Consider the following 24,893-nt stretch of genomic DNA (forward strand, 5'->3'; position numbering starts at 1 on the left):
TGCCGCATGCTGTGAACAGCAAACCCACCTAGTAATCGGCACCATGAGTGCCAGTAAGCGCTGAAGCCCACCCACGACCGAGATGACTCATTGAATCCGAGGCTGCCTCACCCCACTAGCATCATCCATCGACGGCGTTGTTATCGAATCCGAACGGTGCATGTGTCATGTGTGATGGGAGATACGGCTCAGATGTTTTGCCGTATGGCCTTGAGCTCTTTCAGCATCCTGACAAACTCCGTGTTGGCGGCCTTGTGGCTTTCAGTCGACTGACCGCCCCTGGACACCATGTGCTCGCTGATGTGTTCGGCATTGGGGTCGGCAATGCGGATGCATCCCGTAAGGTCAGGCCAGACGGTGTTGTCTGGCAGCACCGGCGGCTGTTCCAACCTCATCTCGGGAACACATTTCCTCAGAGTTTCAACGCATCTAGCCATGCTACCGGTGTGCCAGGCCACGGCAAACACTTCCCTATACATCTCCGGTCCTCTGCGTTGGCTGTAGCGGGCGGGAACGCTCCATATCTCCCAAAACTGTTCCCAATTGCCCTGACTCGCGTAAGCCTTGAGCAAACGGACCAACTGGGCCTCAGTTGGCGACGACTGTGTCCCTTGCAGCATGACCATCTCCAGGTTGGACTGGATGCTGCGAATCTTGTCGGCCCGAGGACCAGATGATGCGATGGCTTCGATCATGGTGATAAGCATCTCGTGATCCATAATGGGCATGCCGCGTTCGTGCATCGTCGTGATGACCTCGGTAGCAAGGTCGGCCTGGTTCCGGGCATGGGCCTCGTCGGCTGAGGGTGTGCGGAAAATGCCCTTGAGGATGTCCAAGCACTCCTCTACGCCGACCGGCGCCCCCTCCCACCGGATTTCGTTAACACGCTGGCGATATTTGTTCAGCGGGTCTGTGACGGAGTTCGAGGTTGCTGAAGGAGTAATACCTGCGCCGACCGCCTCGGCGGGGGCCTGTTGAGCGGCTTCCTCTGACGGCCGAGAGAGACGAGTCGAGAAGCTTCTTGATTGGGTATTGTTGGAGTAATTAGGTCTGCGGGCGCGAACGTTGGCCGTGGTGGGGAGCTTCCCGAAGCGATTGTGGTACTCGGAAGTCTCCTCTGCCACCCTGCGCTCCTGGGCTTCGCTTCGGACGAGTTGTTGGGACCACAGACGCTCGAGATCCAACTCGTTGCGTCGGGACTCGGTCATGACCTGTACGACAATGGTCGAGCCGGTGATGGGGCCACCAAATCCGGACATTTTGCCCTCAGCATCGAAGCGAGCAGCTTCGTTGTAGGTGGATCCAGTGGTGCCGAGGTTGATGCAGATCCATCCAGTCGAAATGCCGTCGTCGCCGCCCCTGGCAGCCATGGCACTCGTGCCCAGCAGCTTTGCTTTCCTCCTCATCCTTCGCAGCTTTGTCTTGAGCTCGCCAGGGCCAATGAGTCCGTCGGCATTGGCCTCGACTTTGTGGTGATGGCGAAGCCACTTGACCAGTCGCGAAGACGAGACATGCAGATGCCGCTCACTTCGGGCCGTCGCGAACAGCATGAGAAGGTTCGGTCCCAAGGCGGGAGGCGGATCGAGGGCGCGCAGGTCCAAGAGGGAAAGGTCGTCCAGACCCATTTCTTCGTAGACGTACTTTAGCAAGGGCTCGAGCAAAGCAGGCGAAGATTCGGGCAGTTCAGGCAACGGCGACACCTGCTGAGTCGGTGCATGCGTAGGGGGCTGAACCTCCAGGAACCATGGTGTATCTTCTGTCTCGCTGGGCTTCGCTTCATCGGGCTGTTCGATATCCCTTGCGGCGGTCTCTGGTGTCTCTGAAGAGAAGGTCGGCTCGTTTTTCGGCTTGGGCACGGGCATGTCGGGCGGCAGGGCTGAAAAAGCTCTATGTAGGCTACTGCGAGGGGGCAGAGTTGTGTTTGCTGCGACAACGGGAGCGCGAAGGAGACTGGCCGAGCTGGAGGTGACGGCTCTCAGGACTTGGTTGCGGCATTGCAGACAGCCGAGAGCCGCAAAGGCTGGTCTTGTGGCCATGCTTAGTGTGTCGAGTTGCTGCAAGCCAGGAAACCGTTGGCTGCTGGATCGTGAACTTTTTTTTTTGTTCGAAGTATCCGTAGCTTTGGCCTGGCCCAAAATTCTCGCCTTGAGCTTAGACAGGGACTTGGGGGGTGTTGATTTGATGGACGTGCTCAGGGTGGTTAGATGTATTATGTAATCGACTCGGCAAGAGATGCTCCGCCGTCCCGGCGCCACTACCTAACATGAGCTTCGAGCTTCTACCTGTACTATACAGTATGTAGTATTCGCCACGACTACTCTCAATGCGTGTACGTATGAGCGCATCTATTTGTCTTTTGAGGAGAGTCTTCAAGTATAATCACCGCAGCTTAGCATTGCAATGCTCATTGCTTCTTCATAGAGCAAGCGCACAGCACGCAAACTACAGAGTATGATACCTGACCATAGCTACCTATCTAGTTACCAAGATAAACATGTACCTACTACGATAAACGGCACTAAGCGATATGTACGTACCGATACGAGGGAGAATGCAGTGGCGAATGAGCATCGAGGACGCACCTCATTGGCCGAACGCCCCACCCACCCCTTTTAGTGAACAGAAGACAAGAACTGGCAAAATTCCGTCCAACGTCGTTGGTCGTTCCATCCCGGCTAAGTGGGGCTAAAAGACCCCGAGTCAAGGACGATTTAGATAATGAAAGAAAAAAAAAAAAAAAGGGAAGGAAGAAGCAACCGACGGCAAAATTCTGATAGCTCGCGCCTCTCTCTCCTATCGACAAGACAAGCTGCATTTTCCCCCTCGTATCAATCTGCATCCACCACCACTCCCCCAAAAAAAACTTGCTTGTTGCACTCGCATTTGCAAACATCCATCTCCCTACATCGCGTCGCTGTAGATTCCTTCATTGTACTCTTGTAATATAGTTGTGATTCTTTTATACCCTTTTCCATCCATTAATGCACCGACACATCTACTAGACACCCGGCAGACTTTGCGCTGTTGCGCCAATCTCGACGACGTCACGCCATTCCTATTCCTTTGCTTCACGCCGATTGTCGCGTGAGCTTCCAAGATGCTTCTCAGGAACGGCCGGAGAGGCCTTTCCCTCCACCATGCCACCGTTTTTCGACCCCTACGACCGACTCCTCGATTCGCCTTGACAACGATCAATGCGAGCGAAAGAAGCCACCGCTGCTTCACCACACAGCAGAACGCGCGTCCCATACCGAGACGGAACAGCTTGAGTGCTAGCCGGAATCTCGCCACTGCCGTCAACGAACGCCAGCCCAGCAATGACTGCCAGTTTGAAAAACTCCACAACGCCGTCATACCTCTTTTCCGGAAGACCGCGGCTGGCAGCCATGTTCATGAGCTGCGCGCTTTCGATCCCTCCTCGCCCCTCGTCATCGAAGAGCCGTCGGTGGCTGCCGCTCGCGGGAGAGCAAACCCGGCTGGCGTACCTGGTGACGCCGAGGAGATGCTCCTCGTCTTCCACGCTTGCATCCGCGTTGGCAAGATCGACCGCGCCGAACTTGTTCTCAAACGCATGAATTCCTACGATGTCTTTCCAGGAGAAGAACTTATCTTTCTGCACAACCGATACCTCCGCGCCTCTCTCGACCAGATGCGATCAAGGCCAGACAGGAAACAGGCAGAGGGCCTCCACAAATGGTACGAGCTGAATATCCGCGCCAAGGACTTGCCTCAGACTGCCGAAACCGTAGCCTGCATGCTCAAGGCCTCGCTGCTCTCAGAACACGATCCCGACAGACGCCGCCGCCTGGTGACCCGATACATGGGTTTGGCCCCCGGCGAGGCTGGCCTCCAGGTCTTGTCAATGGCAGACATTCTCACCGACCAGGATCTTGCCGTCATCACAGACTTCTGCCCAACCTACAACCTTGCCCCCACAGAAAACGAGGTACCGGCAGACGCCGAAGCCGCCGAAGCTGCCGAGTTCCCGATCGAGTCCGCATCCGAGGAAGTAGCTATCAAAACCGCTTCTGCCCCGGGGCAATCTATGCCAGAGGTCTTGGCCACGCCCCAGAAGGGTTTCGGACTCAAAACCCTGAAGAATACCCTGACTTTGTTCGACGAGATCCCCCAGAATTGCGACATCTCGACGTTGCCTCTCCGCGAGCGGAGAGAGATCCAAGCCCGCCTTGAGCGTGATTGCGTCGATGCCGCTGTTGAGCGGTGGCGCGAGGAGAACGAGTCCCTGCAGAAGATGGGCCTCAACACCTCCGTCTCACACGCCTCCCTGAACTCCCGCCTATACGACTGGCAACTTGCCTTGGAGGCTCGGCTGAAGGACGAGCTGGTCAGGATCGAGGCTGCCGAGGCCACGCCCAAGAAGACTCCCGAAGACTACGACCGATGTGTCTACGGCCCTTTTCTGCGCCTGTCCACTCCGAGCCGTCTGTCAGCTGTCACCATCTTGGGCACTTTGAGCTCAACCGCCATCGCTGGCGTCGATCGAGGCATGCCCATCTCCATCGCCATCTCCAATCTCGCCAGGCTGGCCGAGGAGGATATTAGAGCCCAGCTTGCTGCAAACCAGAAGCTGAAATCGAAGCCGAAGAGCAGGCGGGTTATCATGACCAAGCGCGAGCGCAAAACCTCGCCCGAGGAACCCGCTAAGCTACTGAGTGACTCCGAGGCCAAGGCATCCCCCATCCCCGACACCCCTTGGCCTCCTGCGGTCAAAGCCAAGGTCGGCGCGGCGCTGCTCTCGGCACTCATTGAGACCGCCAAGATCAAGGTGGTGAAGGAACATCCCGAGACCAAGACCCTGATCAGCCAGTTTCAACCCGCCTTCTCTCACGTCAGTCAGCTGAAGAGGGGTAAGAAGATTGGCATGATGCTGCTGAACAAGGAGCTGGTCAATCTTATGAAGCGAGAGCCCCAGGGTGACTACCTTGCCAAGCATTTGCCAATGGTTGTTGAGCCTGAGCCATGGCAGGCGTTCGACAAGGGCGGTTTCTTGGAAAGCAGAGCGAACCTGGTTCGCATCAAACAGGGTGGCAAGGACCAGAAGCTGTATAGCGAGGCGGCCATCGCTCGCGGAGACATGGACCAGGTCTTCAAGGGTCTGGATGTCTTGGGCAAGACAGCATGGCGGGTCAACACACCTGTTCTCAATGTCATGCTCGAGGCCTGGAACACTGGCGAGGCTCTGGCCAACCTTCCCGCATTGAACCCTGATATTCCCGTACCCCCCGAACCCGAGGCGTCCGACGACCCGATGGCGCATAGAAACTGGGTCAGAGCCGTCAAGGCTGCGGACAACGAACGAGGCGGTTTGCACTCCGTCCGCTGCTTCATGAACTTCCAGCTGGAAATCGCCCGAGCCTTCCGGAACCAGACCTTTTACTTCCCTCACAACATCGATTTCCGTGGCCGCGCCTATCCCCTGCCGACCTATCTCAATCACATGGGTGCTGATCACGTCCGTGGCATCCTCCGCTTCGCCAGGGGCAAGGAACTGGGCGAAGATGGCCTCAAATGGCTCAAGGTCCACCTGGCCAACGTCTTCGGTTTCGACAAGGCCAGCCTCAAGGACAGAGAGTCGTTCGCCATGGACAACCTGGTCAACATCTTCGATTCGGCAAACAAGCCGCTTGATGGCAACAGGTGGTGGCTGAAGGCCGAAGACCCGTGGCAATGTCTCGCTGTGTGCTACGAGCTCAAGGCCGCTCTCGAATCCCCGGAGCCCACAAAGTTCGTCTCCCATCTCCCTATCCACCAGGACGGCACCTGCAACGGTCTGCAGCATTACGCCGCCCTCGGCGGTGACTCGTGGGGTGCACGACAGGTCAACCTCGAGCCCGGCGACAAGCCTGCCGACGTCTACTCTGCTGTCGCCAACATCGTCAAGGAGCACATTGCCAAGGATGCCGAGGCCGGCAACGCATTCGGGCTGGTCATGAACGGAAAGATCACCAGAAAGGTCGTCAAGCAAACTGTCATGACCAACGTCTACGGCGTCACCTTTGCCGGTGCCAAGAAGCAGGTCTGCAAACAGCTCGACGCGTTGTACCCGAACCTGTACGAGGAGTCTGGGTTCTCTAGTATCGTCCTTGCTTCGTACGTTGCCACGCTGGTGTTCAAGGCCCTGTCGTCCATGTTCGGCGGCGCCCATGACATTCAGCACTGGCTCGGTGAGATTGGCGGACGTGTCTGTAGGGCCCTGTCAGCCGAGCAGCTGGAGCGGATCAGCAACGACAACCTCTTGCCTTCGCCATCAAAGACGGCAAGAGCCGGTGACAAGAAGACGACTACCGACGACCTGCTGGCCCAGTTCCGCGCCACGATCGTTTGGACTACTCCCCTCCGCATGCCCATTGCCCAACCGTACCGCAAGAGTGGCACCCGCATCATCAAGACCTCCCTCCAAGAGCTCTCCCTGACCGTCCCTGAGCGCTCCGACCCCGTCCACCGCAAGAAGCAGCTCCAGGCCTTCCCTCCTAACTTCATTCACTCGCTCGACGCGACGCACATGCTCCTGTCCGCGCTCGAGTGCCACGAGCTCGGCCTTGACTTCGCCGCCGTCCACGATTCTTTCTGGACCCACGCCGCCGACGTCAACGTCATGAACCGTGTTCTCCGTGACGCTTTTGTCAGGATCCACGAGGAAGACGTCATCGGCCGTCTCTCGGCCGAGTTCGAGGCCCGGTACCGCGGCTCGATCTACCTCGCCAAGGTTAACGAGGGAACCCCGGTGGAGAAAAAGATCACCGCGTTGCGTAAGAAGTCAAGGATGTCATCCAGGGAGGAGCTCCTGATGGAGTACAAGAGACAAACCCTTCTCCGTTCCTCCGACCCCGAGCAGGTTGCCGAGGGCCGGAATATGGTCACGCCGGCCAGCATCTTTGAGGAGATGGCGGCCACTGAGGCCCTCGCCGAGCCTGAGGACATGGACGGCCTTGGGCTCGGCGCCATCCCTGACAAGGCCAACGATGCGGGCGCCCTCGCGGCCGAGACCGAGGAGGGCATCGACGACGAGATCGCCAAGGAGGACGACGAGGAGACGGAAGCGGGTGACGGCGAGTCTCCGAGCTCCCAGTGGGCGAAGCAGATGCTGAACAACATGAAGATCTCGCATTTTGAGCAGACGATCATCAACCGGCCCAAGACCGCCGAGGCCAAGACCAAGCTCAAAACCATTCAGGTCTGGCTCCCGCTGACCTTCCCGCCCATCCCCAAGAAGGGCGACTTTGACGTTCAGCGCCTCAAGGAAAGCGAGTACTTTTTCTCGTGAACAAAAATGACACGGCTTCCCCCTTTGCCATGGTACGAATCGCGACGTGTGGATATTGCTTTTTAGTCACGGTCACGCATGAGAGAAGGTGATGAATTTGCATAAATTTCCGGTTTGCATCTGCGAAGGCGTTGTTGAGAAGAAGAAAAAAAACAAAAACCAGTACAAATTTGGCGTACAACGGAGGCGTTTCAAAAGAAAAGAAAAAGGGGGGTCTAACCCAGATGGCTGTATAAATAGAGAGGAAGTAGGAGAAAAGGGAGGGGGGGGGGGGGGGGGGCGAATAGAGGATGACGTTGACATGGGTCGATGATGTAGGATGGAATCTCCCACAACACACAAACATGGGGAGGAAGGGGGGGGAAGAAAAATCATGTACCATACTATCTCCATCGTCCAAAGACGGGTGATGGGAACAGAATATTTAAAAACAAGACACAATTGTTCCAAGTCTAGTGTTGTTCGATGACTTTGTGACTCTGTGGGAGGAATTTGGATGGATATTTGAATTTTTTTTCATGATATTTTTTATTGATGTTCCAGATAGTCGAGGAGGCATATCCATCTCGAGTATTTGTCCACACATGGTCTTCAAGGTTTGATCGGGATCGAACAAACGACCTCGGTGTACTCGGTACTCGATGGAAGACGTCTAAATGGCCGTTCAATCGGAACAAGCCTCTAGCCATTCCAGCTAGCCGGCGCTTTCTCGCCGCATATACTAACCCCCGAGACCAGCCAGGTCGTGGCCCGCTTCACAGCCGCGCGCCGCCCCTGATGGCCTCCCGCAGCATGGGGGCCACCTGCTTCCGGGAGGCGGCGACGTTGGCCTGGGTCCAGGCGGCGCGCCACTCGCCCTCGCGCGCCTCGTCGTCCAGCCGCCCGCCGCGCCACGGCGCGAGGCCCAGCTCCCCCTTGCAGCGCTCGTAGAAGGCCTTGCACGAGGCGACGGCGGGCTCGTTGAACGCCCACACGAGCACCTCCCTCTCGAGCTTGCCGCCGGGGTGCGCCGTCGTCATGATGACCCCGATGTCCAGCGCCTTCTCCTCGGCCCACCTCCTGAACTCGCGCAGCATCGCCTGCTCGTCGCCGCCGGCCTTGTCGACGAGGTAGCCAAGGTTCTGCACGACGGCCGAGGTGCCCATGAGCTGACGGCCGCCGCCCCCGTCGGCGCTCTGGTCCTCCCACTGCTTGTAGTCCTTGCGGAAGACGTCGCGGAAGCTCAGCGATGATATGTCCTCCTTGACGGCGGATATTTCGTCGAACAAGGCGTCGCGGGAGTAGGGCGCCGGGGCGAGGCGCTCGAGGAAGGAGACGGCGGCGACGTCCTTGTCGGTGGTCTTGTCCTTGGACTTGAGGTTCGTGGTGTCGATCAGGATGGCGGCGAGGGAGAGCTGGGCCAGGTGCGCGTCCACGTCGGCGTCGTCCCGGGCGTCGGCATCGGCGAGGGCCTCCTCCCACGCCGGGCGGCAGTGCTCGACAACGAGGCTCGAGCAGCTGCCGCACGTCTCGACGACGCGGGGCTCGTCGCCAGTGTCGCGCGGCACGGCGCCCTCGTCGGCGTGGTGGTCGACGCAGCCGACGACGCGGCCGGCGAAGCGGGCGGCAAGGTCGCCGGTGAGGGCGTTGTGGTCGACGAGCACCCAGCGCGTGTCGCGGGGGGCGAGGTCGGCGGGGAGGTCGTCGAGGGTGAGGAGGTCCTCGGGCGCCAGGCGGGCGTGGGCCAGGGCGGCGGTCATCTCGGTGCGCAGCTTGAGGTCATCGCGGGCGAGGTTCGAGACGGGGACGTGCAGGGTGTGCGGCGGGGCGTGGGTGCGGAGGTAGGCGTAGACGACGGCGGAGCAGAGGGAGTCGAGGTCTTTTTTGCGTTTGGCAACGGTGAAGCATGTCAGCGTTTTTTCTTCTTTTCTTCCCTTCTGCTTCTTCTTCCTCCACAACCCAACCCCCCTCGCCCTTGTTGGTCCGAGGACTGGGATTCAAGGGGCCGCTGGCATTCTCGTACCTGCGGATTCGTTGCCGACGACGAGGGTCAAGGGGCTTGCACGTTGCGATGCGGGGGCGGTCAGGGCCGATCTCGCGCGGGCGAGAAAGGCGCCGAGGGGGACCCTGGGAGGCATTGGAGCGGGAGGGACGGAGGGAGTGTCGACGGGGGAGAGTGCTCGGGTTAGGTGGAATCGATATGCACAGTACAATGCATGGGAGGATGACGCATGCAGATTGCCGCCCCGACGGAGTGTGTTGAAGCGCGCGGTTCCTTGTGATTTGGAGCCGGGATGGAATGAGAAGACTTCCTATGTTCCTGGATGACGTCCAAAGGTTGCACCTAGGTGTCTTATCACAAGCGAGCGCGGTCTCTTATCGCGCCAGTTTTCACCCCGCTATCGGTGGTAGCTAATGGGGACATTTCCAGCAATTGGCAGCGACATTGTCACAACTGACTCAACCGCGCCCCCGCGACCCCTCCACTACCCATCGATGCCGGACCGCGGTCGGGGCGGGGAGCCGGCAACCTCGACACACTCACACATAAACGCTTTGTCACAAGGCCTCTTCTTTCATCTCATCCTTTGTCGTCTTTTGTCTTCGTGTCAACCCTTATCTTTTTTTACCGTACATATCCAACGTTCGCTCCCCCAGATATCGCCGAACCTCATTCTTCGTTTCGTATCCAATACATACTCTGTATATACGCATCGCTACCCACCTAGGTATATATACATATACAGCTTTCAAACACCAAACCCCTACACCAAGATGGGCTCTCAGCCACCCCGCATCCGCCTGGCCATCCTCGAGGCCGACACGCCGCAGCCGCAGACCAACGCCGAGTACGGCGGCTACGGCGGCGTCTTCACGGCGCTCCTCCGCACCGCCGCCCTGGCCGACGACCCGCCCGCGCCGCTCGACAGCATCGTCGACCTCTCCGTCTACCACGTCGTCGGCGACGACGCCACCTACCCGGACCTGGACTCCGTCGACGCCATCCTCATCTCCGGCAGCAAGCACAACGCCTTCGACAACGACCCCTGGATCCTCAAGCTGGTCGACTTCACCAAGAGCTGTATTGACAGCGGCCGCGTGAGGGTCATTGGCGTGTGCTTCGGCCACCAGATCACCGCCCGCGCGCTGGGCGTCGAGGTCAAGAGGAGCGACCTGGGCTGGGAGGTGGCCGTGGTCGACGTCAACCTCACGCCCAAGGGAAAGGAGATCTTCAAGCTGGACAAGATGGTAAGAACCTTCCTGCCCTCCACCCCCTCTCCTTTTCTCACTGAGACCCCGCGCGCGCGCGTGAGAGAGAGAGAGAGAGAGAGAGACGCACAGAGCTGACGCGATCACAGAGAATCCACCAAATGCACCGGGACGTCGTCGCGGCCAACCCTCCCGGCGCCGAGTCCCTCGCCTACACGGATCTGTGCCCCGTGCAGGGCTTCTACTCTCCAAAGAGGTTCATCACCGTCCAGGGCCACCCCGAGTTCACCGGCCCCATCGTCAGCGAGATCCTCAACGTCCGTCACAAGGCGGGCGTCTTCGACGACGAGACCTTCGCCGAGGCCATCAACCGTGCAGGCATCGAGCACGACGGCGTTAACATCGCCCGCGGTTTCCTGCGTTTCCTCAGAGAATGACATGTTTCTTCCTCTATTGGGTGTTTATCTGAATAGACTAGCGATTGATTTAGATACCAACGTTTTTAGTAGTCGTTGTCCCTGCATTGTCGCACCCATGGTCGTCTGTCCCATCGTGAGACCGTCCTAAGAGACATCGTCACCACCGTGGAAGATTCCTTCTCATAGAACCCGCTTCGGTCAGATTCATGATATTCCTTTACCGACAAAGAACGATCACAGGCTCAACTGACCAAGGCAGACTTGATTCCTCATCACTTGCCTTTCCATCTTCTAATAGCACGGCAAATGCGAGTTGTTCAGGGGAAAGGCCTTCCCTCCTTTCCTCCTTCCCTCCTTCCCTCGGAGCAGTCTTGCCCGCTCATATCCAATCGACTACAAGAAGACCCTCATGCCTAGATAGCTCGCCTGCTTTCTTCCACCTCCAACCCCCTCCTCCCCTCCAACCTTTACCTCACCCTCCTCCTCCTCACACCCTTCCTCCCTTCCAAAGCGACGCATCCCTACCTCCGCGCAGTTTCTTTCGCGTCGTCTTGGGGTTTCATTTCCGTTCCTACCTTCACATCCTTGAGGTGCTAACTTCGACATCATCCGTGCCGACCCCTGCGCGTAACCCTCTTGCCTTTTCTTACGGCAACGCCAAGTTCTGCTTCTACGACTACTCTCTCCGAAGGTGGAAGGCACAAAATACGAACCTGCATCTCAAAGGATACGTGGATAATCCATCGACCTCTTCTGCCACTTCCCCTCCGCATTCCTTGTCATTACCAGTCTCCCTGTCTATCGCTCACAATGTCATCGACCGCAGATGATCATAACAAGTCCGCTCGTCGGCGGAAGGGCCCTTTCCTAGATGATACCGAGTCCGATTCAGACATTGATATGCCGTCTCATTACAAGACTCCGAGAAGAGCAAACCGTGATCAGATTCAGGAACTCGACTTCTTTCATGAATCAATCGAAGACTCGACCAATGATATACGCAACGAGAACCACGTACTGAGAAACACCGGGCATGTTGCTTGCCCGTCCCATTCTGCTGAGTTGTCTGACCTTTTCGTTACGAAACCGGAAGGACAGGACGATATCGCTCTACCCGAGAAGGACAAGATCAGAATCAAGTCTGAGCCCGATATAGACGAAGAACCCGAACTCATGATCATCGACCACGCTGCTGCCTCTTCTGAAGCGCAGGCGAAGTGGTCCGTTCCGCGGCCTCCAAGTGTCATTGACTTGGTCACCGCCGTCAAACAAGAGCCATTGTTCAATGACGAACCCATGCTTCTAGACTTGGGAAGCCAGTCTTCCCTCAAGTCACTCAAGGGAAGAAAAAAAGAGCTAGAGTCCAAAGCTCTGAAAGGTGCTCTGACCAGCTCTGAGCTTAATGAGATGATGCACATCATGGCTCAGCTCAGTCAACCCGCGAAGGCCCCAACTACCCTCACATTGCCTGATCCCAGCCCCCATGAACAGGCACCTAGACAGAAAAATGACAAGAGGCAGAGACGGAAGAGACAAGCCCCTGCAGCAGATGCGGCAGAATACTGGGCGAGAAGAGAGAAGAAAGAACAAGAGCGAAATGCCAAAAACCAGGGGCGACGTGGTGGCGCCCACAACGCTAAAAACAAGACCAACCAGGCAAAAGGCTCAGACAGTGATGATAGCGATCCGGAAGAAAAGAACAATCGTCAGATCGAAGAACTGCTTGAGCGGTACGACGCTATCCAACATCGAGCGGACCAGGGAGACTTACCCGCAGCACCCGCTATCACAGCAACCAGAACGGACGACCAGTTGAAGCAGATGCAAGAAGCCGCCCCTGAGTATTTTGATAAGGTTCTTATTGTCAAGCAGAAGCAGGAGCTCAAACAGTCCACAAAAGCATGGGGTGCTCGTGCAGTTCACGCCAAAGGCGGGAAATGGGAAGTCAGAGGCTTAATTACCCCGTTACTGAATCACCAGCTCATCATGGGAGCCTGGATGATGGGCCGGGAGCTTAAAACAACGCCAAATCTGCCAAGAGGAGGCATTCTCGCTGATGCCATGGGGCTGGGAAAGACCCTTGAAACTTTATCCTGCATTGTGGGCAATCAAGCCTCGGAGAGTTTGAAAGATGCAGGGAAGGGAGCAACACTAGTGATTTGTCCGTCGGGGCAAATGATTAGCCAGTGGATGTCCGAGGTCAAAAAGCATTGCAACAAGGGATTTTCGAGGAGAATCGTGCACTTCAAGGCTGGAGATAAGATGGACGTCGACTCTCTGTCATCCTTCAACATTGTGTGAGTTCATACCCGGATCCAGAATGGGAGCTTTCGTGCTTCTGAGACCTAACCTTGTCAACAGTTTTGCAACTTACCACCAGCTTAGAGCCAGTACTCCCTCGGCAAAGGACAGAGAAAACATGCAGAAGAAACTTACAGATCCAGATGAGTACAAAAATTGGCTGGAAGAGCAAACGGGGGTTCTTCATCGCATTCAATGGTACCGAGTTGTCCTTGACGAAGCCCATTGCATCAAGAACCACTTGACACATGGCAAGTTACAATGACTTCGTTTCTACAAATCTCATACGCTAACTATCAAACCAAAGCGGCGTTTGCGTGCTGTGAGCTCAATGCCAAGCATCGTTGGGCAGTGAGTGGAACTCCACTCATCAATGCATCTTCCGGCAAGTTTTCCCTCCTGATACTTCGACGTACATTGACTGATTCTTTTGAAGAGCTTTTCTCTTACCTAAAGTTCATACGATGCTCACAAATCGGTGACTTCAATGGCTATTTGGATAAATACGACTCCGGCGTAAGATGACAATCCACGATTGGATATCGATGTTTGCTAACCACTTGAACAAGCCCAAGGCTCGAAAAAGGCGTGATAGACTTGCCCACCAGGTTATGTACAGAAGGTTGTAATCCTTAAGCCACCAAAACAGTATCGAGAGCTACTGACATGTTCAGAACACAAGGGGATTACTTTCTTGGCCAGCCAATAATGAACTTGCCGAATACGCATCCGACGCACCAGTATCTAAGCCTTTCTGCAGAAGAAGTGGTGGTTTTCCGGTAAGATCAACTACCTGTTTGCGGAATCCTTCGTATAAACTTACAGAAGGTAGAATGGTGGAAAGATGGTTTAGAAACGAGCTAAACCATGACCTGGAGGAGGGAACAGCTGTAGTTCGAATCAGATTCTACCTGGTTATGCTGCTCCGTTTGAGACAAGCCGCAACCCATCCGTTTTTGCTCGAGAGTGTGATGAGAGACCACTTCTCTCTTGAAGACTTGCGAGCAACCAAGGAAAAGCTAGAGGCACTCAAAGGCGGTGCTACCGTCTACTCCCAAATTGGCCCATGGACTCAGAGACAAAAGGTACGCGACGAGCGCATCCCGAAAGTATTCGAAGAAGCAGAAAAGGTGGAGCAAGAAAGGCTCGAAGATGCCCGCAAAGAAAGCTTGGAAGCCTTGAAAGTCCGCCTCGGCGAATACGACGAGCAAGACGAAGCACAAACGAGCAATCTCCAAAACACAACCATCACGGGAAACGGCGCAATTGTAACTGACGACTCTGACGAAGTGGAGAGTCAGGACGAGATAGAAGAGGACGAGGACGGCATGGTTCCTCAGAAACTCGCCTCTTCCAGCGTAAATCCCGAAGTCGAATTGGATACCACAGACCCCATCGCCGAAGACGAGCCTCAACTCGATCCCTTTGGCCGCAGCGAATTTGGCTTGCATTTCGACATGACCAAGCAGATAGAGTACCTGGAGAGACTCAAGGAGCTTGAGGCTGTCGCTTGCGTTGTGTGCAAAAAAAAGCCCCCCAAGAAGCCAGTCAAGGGACGGGTGAGTTCGATACAAGATTTTTCCAGATTTAGAGCTTTGTACTGACGTAACAAGTGCGGCTGCTACTTTTGTAATCGCTGTGTGATGGCACATTTAGCAGATAAGGTATGTATTTAGGGCATATACGAGGAGACTACGCACTACTAACAACCCGTAAGAGCAGAACATGCCCTAAATGTCGCAGGATCATTGGCCCTCTGAAGCCATTACAGACTTTCAATGGCGACGAGACTGACGAAGAGCGTGAGAATGACAGTGACATGTCCCAGGAAAGCGTCAATGAAAAGGACTATACAAGGGGATTTGATTATAACAAGTTCCAGCATACTGAATCCTGCGAGAGGAACAAGAAACCAAGCCGGTTCTTGCAGATCAGCGACAGGAGGCCCAACGTGCCTTTAACTCCGAGCGCCAAGATGACGGCGCTCAAGGAAACTGTCTTGAGGTGGCAGGCAGAAGCTCCAGAGGACAAGATTATCAGTAAGTTTCGCTTGATTATCTCTTTTTTGCTTGATGTGTCTGTCCCTAACTCATTTGTCTTCAGTCTTCAGTCAATTCGCTGTGGTCATGAAAATCATCGGTCGCGTTCTAGAATCAGAAGGCATCTGTTTCGCTTACCTTAGCGGCAAGCAGAACACGGAGCAGCGCAACAAAGCCGTCTCCGAATTCCAGAATGGCGAAGAGGTGAAGGTTCTGATTGTTTCCCTGCGTGCGGGAGGGCAGTGTCTCAACCTTGAGCGGGGTAACCGAGTCATCCTCATGGAGCTGTGGTGGAACCACGCCGTCGAGCAGCAGGCTTTTGCTCGCGTATTCCGCATCGGCCAGAGCAAGGAGACTCACTTTTTGCGCTTCGTCGTCAAAACTCCTATCGAGAATCGTATGCTTGAAATGCAGGTTGGAAAGATCCTCGCCATCGACAACGCCCTTCAGGACGAAACGGTGAGAGCGCCCAAGATTGGCCTGGAAGAGATTGCCAGTCTCCTGGGCAGGGTGACGTGGCGTGAGGGTGGCGTCATGCACATTGAGCCTGATGATTACGACGATGACTACGAAGACTCTCCTAGGAATGAAGAAGAGGAGAGTGATCTGGACGACCTTGTTGTCCCCGACGACGTGGTCGAGTACGAGGATGACGAGGATGACGAATAGTCTCGTGGCCAAAAGACGCGGTTACGAGAGATGAAACAAAGCCAATTCCCATATGGTTGGCTCCTTTACACGATACGGGGAGCATTACCGTCTAGTTGGCTCAGAGACGGAGCACAGCAACATGCATGAGCAACAAACTACGAGACATTTCGAAGCTTTCAACAAATCAACAGAATGAGCGTCAAGCAACACTACAACAAAGAACACGTGATACTTTTATCATTTTTTTTCTTCATTACTTTGAGATACGCTGGGTGGCCAGCTTGCCAGGGTTTGGCGAACAACGCAGCAGCCACGGTAGGGAAGCCGAGAACGGATATTGGTCAAGCAGCGGACATATCCTTGATCTGATGCTTCCGACGATGCGCGGACTTTGCAGCGCTAGTATGTCACCGCAACAAGGCACGCAGCATGCGATGCGTTGCTGGCCGGAAGCACTACGGCGGAGCCCGTTGAGCCTTCGTAAGTTGGCATCAAAGCACCACGCTCATTATGGACATTGGCTGACTTCTTTGGTATTAGCATTTAGAGTCTGGTGGTTGCTGCGAGTGCCGCTGGTGTCGCGGATCTGACGTTTGGATCAACATGGGTTGCGTTCTTTTGCAATGCACACTGGCTATCATGATTCGCGGTTTGGGTTTCTGATTTCTTCTTCTTTTCTTTTTTTGCTATTTGATTGAGAGCTTTTCGGGCCCGAGACAAGACTTTGAGGATGGTATCTTTTGAGGATGGCAATGTGCCTTGGGGTCTTATCTTTGCCTCGTTAAGCGATTCGCGGCCTCAGGGATTTGGGCATTCTCGACATAGAACACGGGGAGGGCAGACAGATTTAGGAGAGTTAATGCCATCTGGTTCATAAACCTTGGCCTGATTGATTGATTTGAGGAGCATGGGACGAGCCCGGCCGCGTTACTACCAAGCCAGAAGGTTGCGAGGTTAGCCTTTGCACAGCAAAGGGGCGGATGGGAGAAAGTGGTCACAAGAGGGGGGAGAGGGGAAGACGTTCTCATCGCCGTGGGCAGAATTTCGGCCCTCCCGCCGCCTCCTACCCCCCCTCTTTCTCGGACGGTGCGGGTTGTGTGTGGGGCCCAAGCGAGGCCCGATGTCTGCCGCCGGCCATGCCCCGCCCCCCCTCCCGCACGGCCATCGGACTCTGCGGATTCGGATGTTGCCGACACTACTCCCTACCCGCAAACCTTGGCCATCCCTGATTACAACCTGGCCACATGTGTTGAACGGTGATCGAACGGCAGGAGGCCTCAGAAGACATTTTTTACAGGAAGACTCGAGGAAATGGCATGCCTGAGTGATCAGGTCGAATAAAGTTTCATTCAATTCATTGTGGTATCAAGGCGAGAGATAAAAATAACAAAGAGAAAAAAAAGACACATGCAAAGCAGAAACATGACTACGCTAATGATGATGTCCTTCGTCCGGCCCGTTGCCGGATCTCGTCTTTGTCCCGCCCTTTCTTGGACGGCGCCCTCCTGTACCTGGCCCGCCTATCGATCCACGGCTTCTCCACGGCGCAAAACAGGCACGAGTTCACCAGGCCCTGTATTGACAGGCTCACTAATGACAGCAACACCACGGGGAAGGGTCCCGCGTCCTCCGGGTTGTCCCAGCGCATGACGTGCGCGACAAATGGCACCGCCCAGATGAGGATGTAGACGAGGGGGTACACGAAGAGCAGCCGCAGCTGACGACGGATCTTGTCGCGGGTCTTGGTCATGCCCGTGCCGTCCATGGCCGGGTGGAAGAGGAAGGGGGTTGCGTTGTGTTCGGGGTCCGATTCGAGGGTCGTCCCCCGGCGGAGAATCGACCAGATGTTGGCCAGCGATTTGGCGCGGGCGCTCGTGTTCGGACTGCTCGGCGGCTGCCAGTACGTGGTGAGACTTGCTTGTCGTTGGTAGTGGGGTGTTGGAGGGCTCATATCGGCGGTGTCGCGGCGGATGTAGCTCTGGGGGGGAGGCGAAATGGGCTCGAAGGTGGGGCAACGGGGGCTGGCGCTGGGTTCCAACGCCCGGGGCGAAAGGACGACATCCGACACGGGAATCTGCCCGTCGTCGTCGGTGCCGTATGCCGGCCAGTTCCACGTAATCTTTTGACGGCCGTGTAGGAGCTCGATCTCGGCCGTCATTGTTGTGGCTTCGGACGAGTTACGACGTTGCTCCGAGCCCTCCATGGAGGTCTCGGATCCACGGCGAGAGGTCGGCGTGGCAGGCACCGAAGGGATGTGAGCCCAGTGCCCGTCGTCTGGTATCTGTGTCGCACTGGCTCGCCTCATGGCACTGAGGCGACCGAAACGCCGCATGCGCAGCGTGACGTATATGTAGATGTAGGCGTACAGCGCAACGATGGTGAGGAGAATCACATAGCGTGGCACCCAGCTGAGGACGAGCCTCGGCCACTCAGGACGGGTTGGCAAGTAGCAGTATTCGCCATTGTTCGCGTAGCCGGGAGAGTTGACAAAGGCCAGAGAGGCCATCAGGAGTGGAAAGAGCGCGAAGACGCTAAACGCAAGGCGGCGGTGGGGATACAGGCCGCTCTGGCGTCCAGAGTGTCGGGGGCGAAATATGTAGATTGCTGTGTGGAGAGCGATGAGAACGACGGCGATATCGGATGCTTCTATGCCGACGGCGAGGAAGAAACCACTCGCTTGGCAGAACGAGGACCCTGATGCGACTGAACTCGTCTTCAAGTCGACGATGGGGAAGATGATGAACCATAGCGACTTGAGCATGTCACTCGACATAAGGAGCATGATCAAGCTGGTTGTTTGTCAGCACGGAATTCCCACCTCGAAGCCAGCCATCCCTGGCTTGGTCTGAAGCTGGGGGGGGGGGGGGGGGGGCACCGGTGGGCCGAGATGAACTCACTCATGTCTGAAGCTCCGCCTCATGCGAGAGAACCAGTAAAAGGCGAGGGTGACAGATGCCAAACTTAGCGCGGCGACAGCTAGTGATGTAGACTGTATAATTGTCCATTGCCGGTCGGTCAGGCCGCTGGGCATGCTTTCATAGGCCGGGGTCAGGCGGGCAGCGATAACCTCTAGCACAGACGCAGCGGGGGGGGGTTGCGATGTGTCGCTGTCTCGAGGCCGTGGTGCCATGGCGGTTGTGGTTTCCTGGCGGCCAGTCGCAGCCTAGGAATGGAGGGAAGAAGTCGGTTTACGTGGGAGGCTTCGGATTCCTCATGGTCGTGGTTGGTGGTGGAGGAGGAAGCCTTCGTGTCTTGAGGTTTGCGGGACTAAGAACTTGAGTTGTCGGGTTGGTCTCAAGCCCTTTCTTCTGCTGCCCGTCCAATTCAGTGCCGTTGGTCTGTGGTCGTTTGGTTTCCACCCAAGTATCCTCCACTGTGCAAAGCTCGCTTCTTCAACGGCCCGAACTGATAATGGTCGTGTAAGCCTTGCTATAATAATGAAACGATTTGGCGGGAGATATCCTGCCCGACGGGCTGTGTTGCTCGACTCGATATGCTGTAAGTGGATAACACTCTTATCCGGAACTTGAGCTTGGCGGATGCTGGTTGCAGCACGCAAAATCGGGGTTCGTTTGGTTGAATAGCCGCAATCGGTCGATAGCTATCGAGATATTTCTCTCATGGTCCCAGGAGGAGAGTGGGCGGCCAAGTGCAAGACGAGATGGGTAAGAGTGTTATGATGGATGGATCCTGCGACACATGGAAGCAAGCCTTCTTTATGGAGAGTCTTCAGCTCCGAGAGCGTGGGTGGAGATGAGGTCCGTCCTCCGTCAAGCATGGGGTTACCGCTCAGGAAAGGGCGACAGAAGCTTAAAAGGGACGGACGCAAGCAAGACAATTGAGCACGAATAGGGGAGGCGACAGGCGGAGGCGCTCGGAAAAAGCAAGACAAGTTGTTTAGCGTCGTGATTCGAGGCTTTTGGGCGGAAGCTGGCCCAGCCAATGAACCACGGCCGGGTTCAATAAGTACTTGCGCGGTGTGTGCGTCTGTGTGTGCGCGCGTCGATCGTGTGATGAGGGGCGTGGCAGCGGCACGGGTGTGAGCCGAGCAAACGAGCATGCGTTGAGTTTGGCCTGGCTGGGTCGAGCGGACTGGAGGTGACGCCAGTGTGAGTGAGAATGAGGGTGTCTGTGTGTGTGTGGTGGGCGGTCAAGGTCGCCAGACCAGAGGGGTAAAGTGTGGTGTCAAGCGTCTCGAGTGTCAGTCAATGATTTCGAGTTTGCAACACATCTTATATTAGGCGAGAGACAAGAGAGAGACAACCAGTTGGTGGATAACATGGTGCACAAGGGGGGCAACGAGAAGACTGGGCTGGGGGAGGCCGGTGGTCTGGTCTGGTCTGGTCTGGAATGGTCCGGTCTGGAATGGTCCGGTCCGCGAGGCGCCAGATGACAAACAAAAGCAAGTAAGATGCGTTGGCTCCCTTTCTCGATTCTTGTGCAATTTCGGGGGGGGGGGGGGGGTTGTACATGATGGGTTGCCAGCAAGGGCGAAGACGCAGAAACGAAGCGACAAAGTAAGCGGTGATGGATGATGGATGATGACGATGTGCATCGTCCCGTGTGTGTGGGATCCGACGAGGGTCGTGACATGTCCGCGTGCGCGACGAGGTCAGAGGTTTGCCGACGAACTCGATGCAATGCGGCCGGCAGCGATTGACAAGGTGCCAGTGTCGAGGGGTGAAGAAGGCGGCAATTAATCAGGTGTCGGCACACATTAGCAAGCTCTAGATAAATAGGTTACAGTTACCAGGCAGACACATCTGCAGGGCGGCCCACAGTCCCTAACGTACTACACTTTAATTAATAATTAATTATATTAAAATAATAGATATATTTAGATAATCTAATTAGCTAAACTAGTATATATAGGTCTACTATATTCTCTTTATTTTTTTAGGGTTAATCTAACTACTTATCTATTTACTTATTTATTTACTTACCTATATATAATAATAATAATAACTTATTACTACTGACTTATTATAACTATATTATTTATTACTAATTAACCTTTTACCTAATTATTATTATTTTTTTTATATTAATATAGTGCTAGATTTCTCTTAATTAACTACTAGTAAAGCTAATATAATTAATATACTATATAATAAATCTATAACCTTTTAGCTACTATTACTACCTAACTATAAGGAGGATATAATTAACTTTAACCTAAAGGACTTTTAGAAAAAGCTTAATAATAAAAATATTCTTTTTACTAGCTTACTTACTTATCTAACTATTTACTTTATTAGGACTTACTTTATATACCCCTAAGACCTAAGCTAGCCTTATTATTATACTTAATAACCTTATTACTTACTATAAGTAATATTTTTACTTTACTAAGCCTATAAAGGTAGGCACTACTAAATTTAAATAAATATAGGCTTTTATTAGTAATTTTTTTAATTTAATAAAAGCTTAAAGCTATACCCTTAGTAGTACTTTTACTACTTATTATTACTACTTACTTTAGTTAACTAAAGTTAATAAGCCTTAAGGTAGTAAGGCTATAATAATATATAACTATACTATATAAGTAAGTACTAGTTACTTTATATATACTAAAGTTATTAAGATATAAGTAAGTAACTTTATTATAATAGTAGTTATTTTATAAGTTAGCCTTAGCCTTTATAACTATATACTTAAACGCCTTAATTAAATTTACTTACTATAAGGTATTAAAGACCTTACTACTAAGTAAGTTATTTTTAGTTATTTAGCTACTAAAGTCTACTATATACTATAAGGCTACTTTAGCTACTATAAGGCTATTAAGTAGGCGCTAGTAACTATAAGTAGCTATTAGCTTTCTTATTAGGCTATATATAATATAGGCTACTACTAGCTAGCTACTTACCTTAATTCTTACCTTATTAGCTATAGCTATTTATAATACTTATAAGTTACTAAAGTAAAGGCTTATTATTATACTTATAACCTTTAATTTTAGTATTATATAGTCTAATAAGCTAATAAGGTAAGTAAAAGGCTTATATAAGTATCTAAGGCTAGCCTTATATTATTATAGTAATATAGCTTTTTTATTATAATAAATACTACTTACTAAACTAACTAGCTTAGCTAGCTACTTTATACTATTATAGTTAGAAATACTATAAGTAGCTAGATACTAATTAGCTACTTTTTTACTAAAAAAAGTAATACTAATATTATTACTACTTACTTATATATATTAAAAGGCTAAGCTAACTAGTAGTTATATTATTTTCTTACTAATAATTTAGCTATTAAGTAATATACTATATATAATACTTTTTATAGCCTTATAAATAATAAGATAAAAGTATTATACTTCTTTTACTATATTTACTATAAAAAAACTTTTTACTATTATTTTATAAAATATTTAACTACCTTATACTATATAATCTTTATATTAAAATACTACTATATAAGGCTAAGTTATTATAAATCTATTACTACTATAATAAAAAGTCTACTACCTAAGTAAGCTACTTATATTAAAAATAACTAGCTGCTAACACTTAACCTCTAGGCTAACTACGCCTATAACTATTTACTACTACTACTTTAGGCTAAATTAAGTAACCTACTTAAAGGCCTTTATAGCGTTATTAAATATAGTAACTATTATATACTTTAGTAATTTAGCTTATAAGGGATTATTAAGTATATTAGCTATATTAATAGTAAATACTTTACTATTACTAAGCTATACCTTACTAATTTTTATAGTAAAGTCTTTTATAAGTAATAGGTTTTACTTTATTTTTTTTACCTACTTATACTTATATAAAAGTTAATTACTAGTAAACTTTATAAGGTAAAAGTAGTAGCTACTAATAGTTTAGATTTATATTATAATATATAAGTAAGTAATAATAGGCTAGTATATAAATATAGCTTCTATAAGTAGTAAGTACTACCTTACTAATATATTCTCTAATAGGCTATAACTAAAGATAACGTTATAAGTACCTACTAGTAGTAATAAATATAAGGCTAAAGTAAGGCTAGGTATAAGATATATAAGGCTTATAAGGTATACTATATACTATATATAGCTAACTATAAGGCTATTCTTATCCCCTTTAGGCTAGCTATTTATAGCTATATAAAGGTTTTATTAAATTAATACTATTAATAAGAGGAGGCCTATTATAATAAGTAGCTTAATTACCTTACTTAGTATATAATATAAGTAGAGGAGGCTATTACTTAGCTAGGGGGTTATATACTTAACGCCTAGTAGTAAGGCTATTAAATTAGCTATAATAGTTAATTTATACCTTTTAATATTATAGTAAGTAACCTAGCTAAAAGAAGAAACGTAAACCTTACTATTAATAAAGGGATAAAGAGAAGTAATATAAAGGAGGGAAAAAATAACTAGTAATATAATAGGTAAGTAAGGTGCTTATATATAAATATAAATATAGCTATATCTATACTAGCCCCCTTAGTATACCCCTTATACTACCGGCATAAGATTTCTTAGTTAGCCTTAATATAATAGACTATTAAAATTATAAAGAAGTATTAGTAATAGTAGGTCTTATATTATATAGAAGCTAAATCTTAAAGAACTATTCTTTTATAATTTATAAGGCTATTACTAGCTAAATACGCCTTACTTTCTAAAACACTATACTAACCTTAAGATAGTTAGGTAGCTATTACTACCTAGTCTTAGGTAGCGCCCTTTAGTTAAGTAGTTATTATCCTATAATAATTATACCCCCTCCTAAGCTACTTATCCTTATGTAGCGTTTTAAGTTAAGTAAGTAGGGTTTTTAGATCCTTTTTATAGCGTTTCTTAGGCTAATATAGGCCTAGTCTTTAGGGAATTTCTAGCCCTAGTCTATATATACTTAAACCTTAGTTACTTACTAAGGTCTAAGTTTTTTTTTTTTACTTTTTCTTCTAATTTAGTTTATTTATATTATTATTACTAGGTATTTTTATATTTTTTACCTTTATAACTATCTTAATTTAATAATCTTTTACTTATAACACCTTAGTTAGCTATTATTTTTTATATTTTAATTTTATTTTAGGTTACTTTAGTATTTTACCTTACTTTACCTTACTTTATAATAATAAGTTACTAATTTAACTTTTATTAAGTAATATAAAACTTTTAGTACTATTAGGATTACACTATATAATAAATAGTTAAAGCCTTAGCTTAATACTATTATTATACTATATACTATACTAAAGATTAATTTTTTACTACTTTTATAAGTTTATCTTTTAAATAGCCTTTTAATAAGGTTTTAGGTTTATTAATACTTTATTTTTAAAATAGTTTATTATTAAATAGTAAGGAAAATAATTATAATAATAACTAAAATAATAATAGTCTAGGCTTTAATAAGGAACTTTCTAATTATAACGTTACGCCTTTACCTCTTCTACCTCTTAGTAATAAAGGTAATAAGAGTCCTATACGTTCCCCTAATTATAATAATCCTCTTAGCCTTAATCCTAAGCGTAATAAGGATAGCCCTATAAATAGTCCTTAAGACCTTAGTAATAAGCCTAAGAAACCTATATAAATCCCTAATCTACTTCCTAAGTGCCCTTATACTACTAACTAGCCTTATATATATTACTTCTATACTATAGTAAAGACCTATAAGAAAAGTAGAACCCTTACTAACTTCCCTCTAATTATAAAGTATATTTTTACTTTAGATAGTTCTTTTTATTATATTTAGTATAATTAGTATAGTACTAGTTATACTTCTATAAGTGTTAATAGGTAATTAATTAACTAATTACTAATATTTCCTTATAGTGTTCTCTTATTATCTTAGGTAATTACTAAGATATACTATTCCTTTTTAACTCCCTATATATAATAGTCTATTATAAGGAAACTAAGGATATTTAAGAGGAATTATCTAATCTTATGTTAGAGATTATTAACGTTTTTACTATACTTAATATTAATTATTACTATAATTTTATAAACTTTATATCTAAGTATCTTAAACCTATATAACCTAT

The 24,893-nt window shown here is 50.4% G+C and overlaps 6 protein-coding genes across 6 annotated transcripts; 3 read left to right on the forward strand and 3 right to left on the reverse strand.

Moving 5' to 3' along the window:
* Positions 1-188: 188 nt before the first annotated feature.
* Positions 189-2,036, reverse strand: GLRG_07147 (uncharacterized protein; the record flags this gene model as incomplete). The annotated part of the gene is made up of 1 exon (XM_008097832.1): positions 189-2,036. One exon carries the CDS (start codon positions 2,034-2,036, stop codon positions 189-191), a length of 1,848 nt encoding a protein of 615 aa, XP_008096023.1.
* Positions 2,037-3,097: 1,061 nt separating this feature from the next.
* On the forward strand, positions 3,098-7,285 carry GLRG_07148 (DNA-dependent RNA polymerase; the record flags this gene model as incomplete). Its single annotated transcript, XM_008097833.1, has 1 exon — positions 3,098-7,285. The coding sequence occupies one exon, from the start codon at positions 3,098-3,100 to the stop codon at positions 7,283-7,285; it is 4,188 nt and encodes a 1,395-aa protein (XP_008096024.1).
* Positions 7,286-8,040: 755 nt separating this feature from the next.
* Positions 8,041-9,402, reverse strand: GLRG_07149 (exopolyphosphatase; the record flags this gene model as incomplete). Its single annotated transcript, XM_008097834.1, has 2 exons — positions 8,041-9,143; positions 9,288-9,402. 2 exons carry the CDS (start codon positions 9,400-9,402, stop codon positions 8,041-8,043), a joined length of 1,218 nt encoding a protein of 405 aa, XP_008096025.1.
* Positions 9,403-10,039: 637 nt separating this feature from the next.
* GLRG_07150 (glutamine amidotransferase class-I) lies at positions 10,040-10,911 on the forward strand (the record flags this gene model as incomplete). Its single annotated transcript, XM_008097835.1, has 2 exons — positions 10,040-10,513; positions 10,624-10,911. The coding sequence occupies 2 exons, from the start codon at positions 10,040-10,042 to the stop codon at positions 10,909-10,911; spliced, it is 762 nt and encodes a 253-aa protein (XP_008096026.1).
* A 792-nt stretch (positions 10,912-11,703) lies between these two features.
* GLRG_07151 (SNF2 family domain-containing protein) lies at positions 11,704-15,902 on the forward strand (the record flags this gene model as incomplete). Its single annotated transcript, XM_008097836.1, has 9 exons — positions 11,704-13,190; positions 13,255-13,445; positions 13,502-13,710; positions 13,764-13,807; positions 13,851-13,973; positions 14,027-14,753; positions 14,808-14,862; positions 14,886-15,233; positions 15,298-15,902. The coding sequence occupies 9 exons, from the start codon at positions 11,704-11,706 to the stop codon at positions 15,900-15,902; spliced, it is 3,789 nt and encodes a 1,262-aa protein (XP_008096027.1).
* A 1,408-nt stretch (positions 15,903-17,310) lies between these two features.
* Positions 17,311-19,014, reverse strand: GLRG_07152 (uncharacterized protein; the record flags this gene model as incomplete). Its single annotated transcript, XM_008097837.1, has 2 exons — positions 17,311-18,673; positions 18,782-19,014. 2 exons carry the CDS (start codon positions 19,012-19,014, stop codon positions 17,311-17,313), a joined length of 1,596 nt encoding a protein of 531 aa, XP_008096028.1.
* Between the last annotated feature and the right edge of the window lie 5,879 nt (positions 19,015-24,893).

The sequence above is a fragment of the Colletotrichum graminicola genome (assembly GCF_000149035.1).
Source record: "Colletotrichum graminicola M1.001 genomic scaffold supercont1.29, whole genome shotgun sequence".
Taxonomy (NCBI): Eukaryota; Fungi; Ascomycota; class Sordariomycetes; order Glomerellales; family Glomerellaceae; genus Colletotrichum; species Colletotrichum graminicola.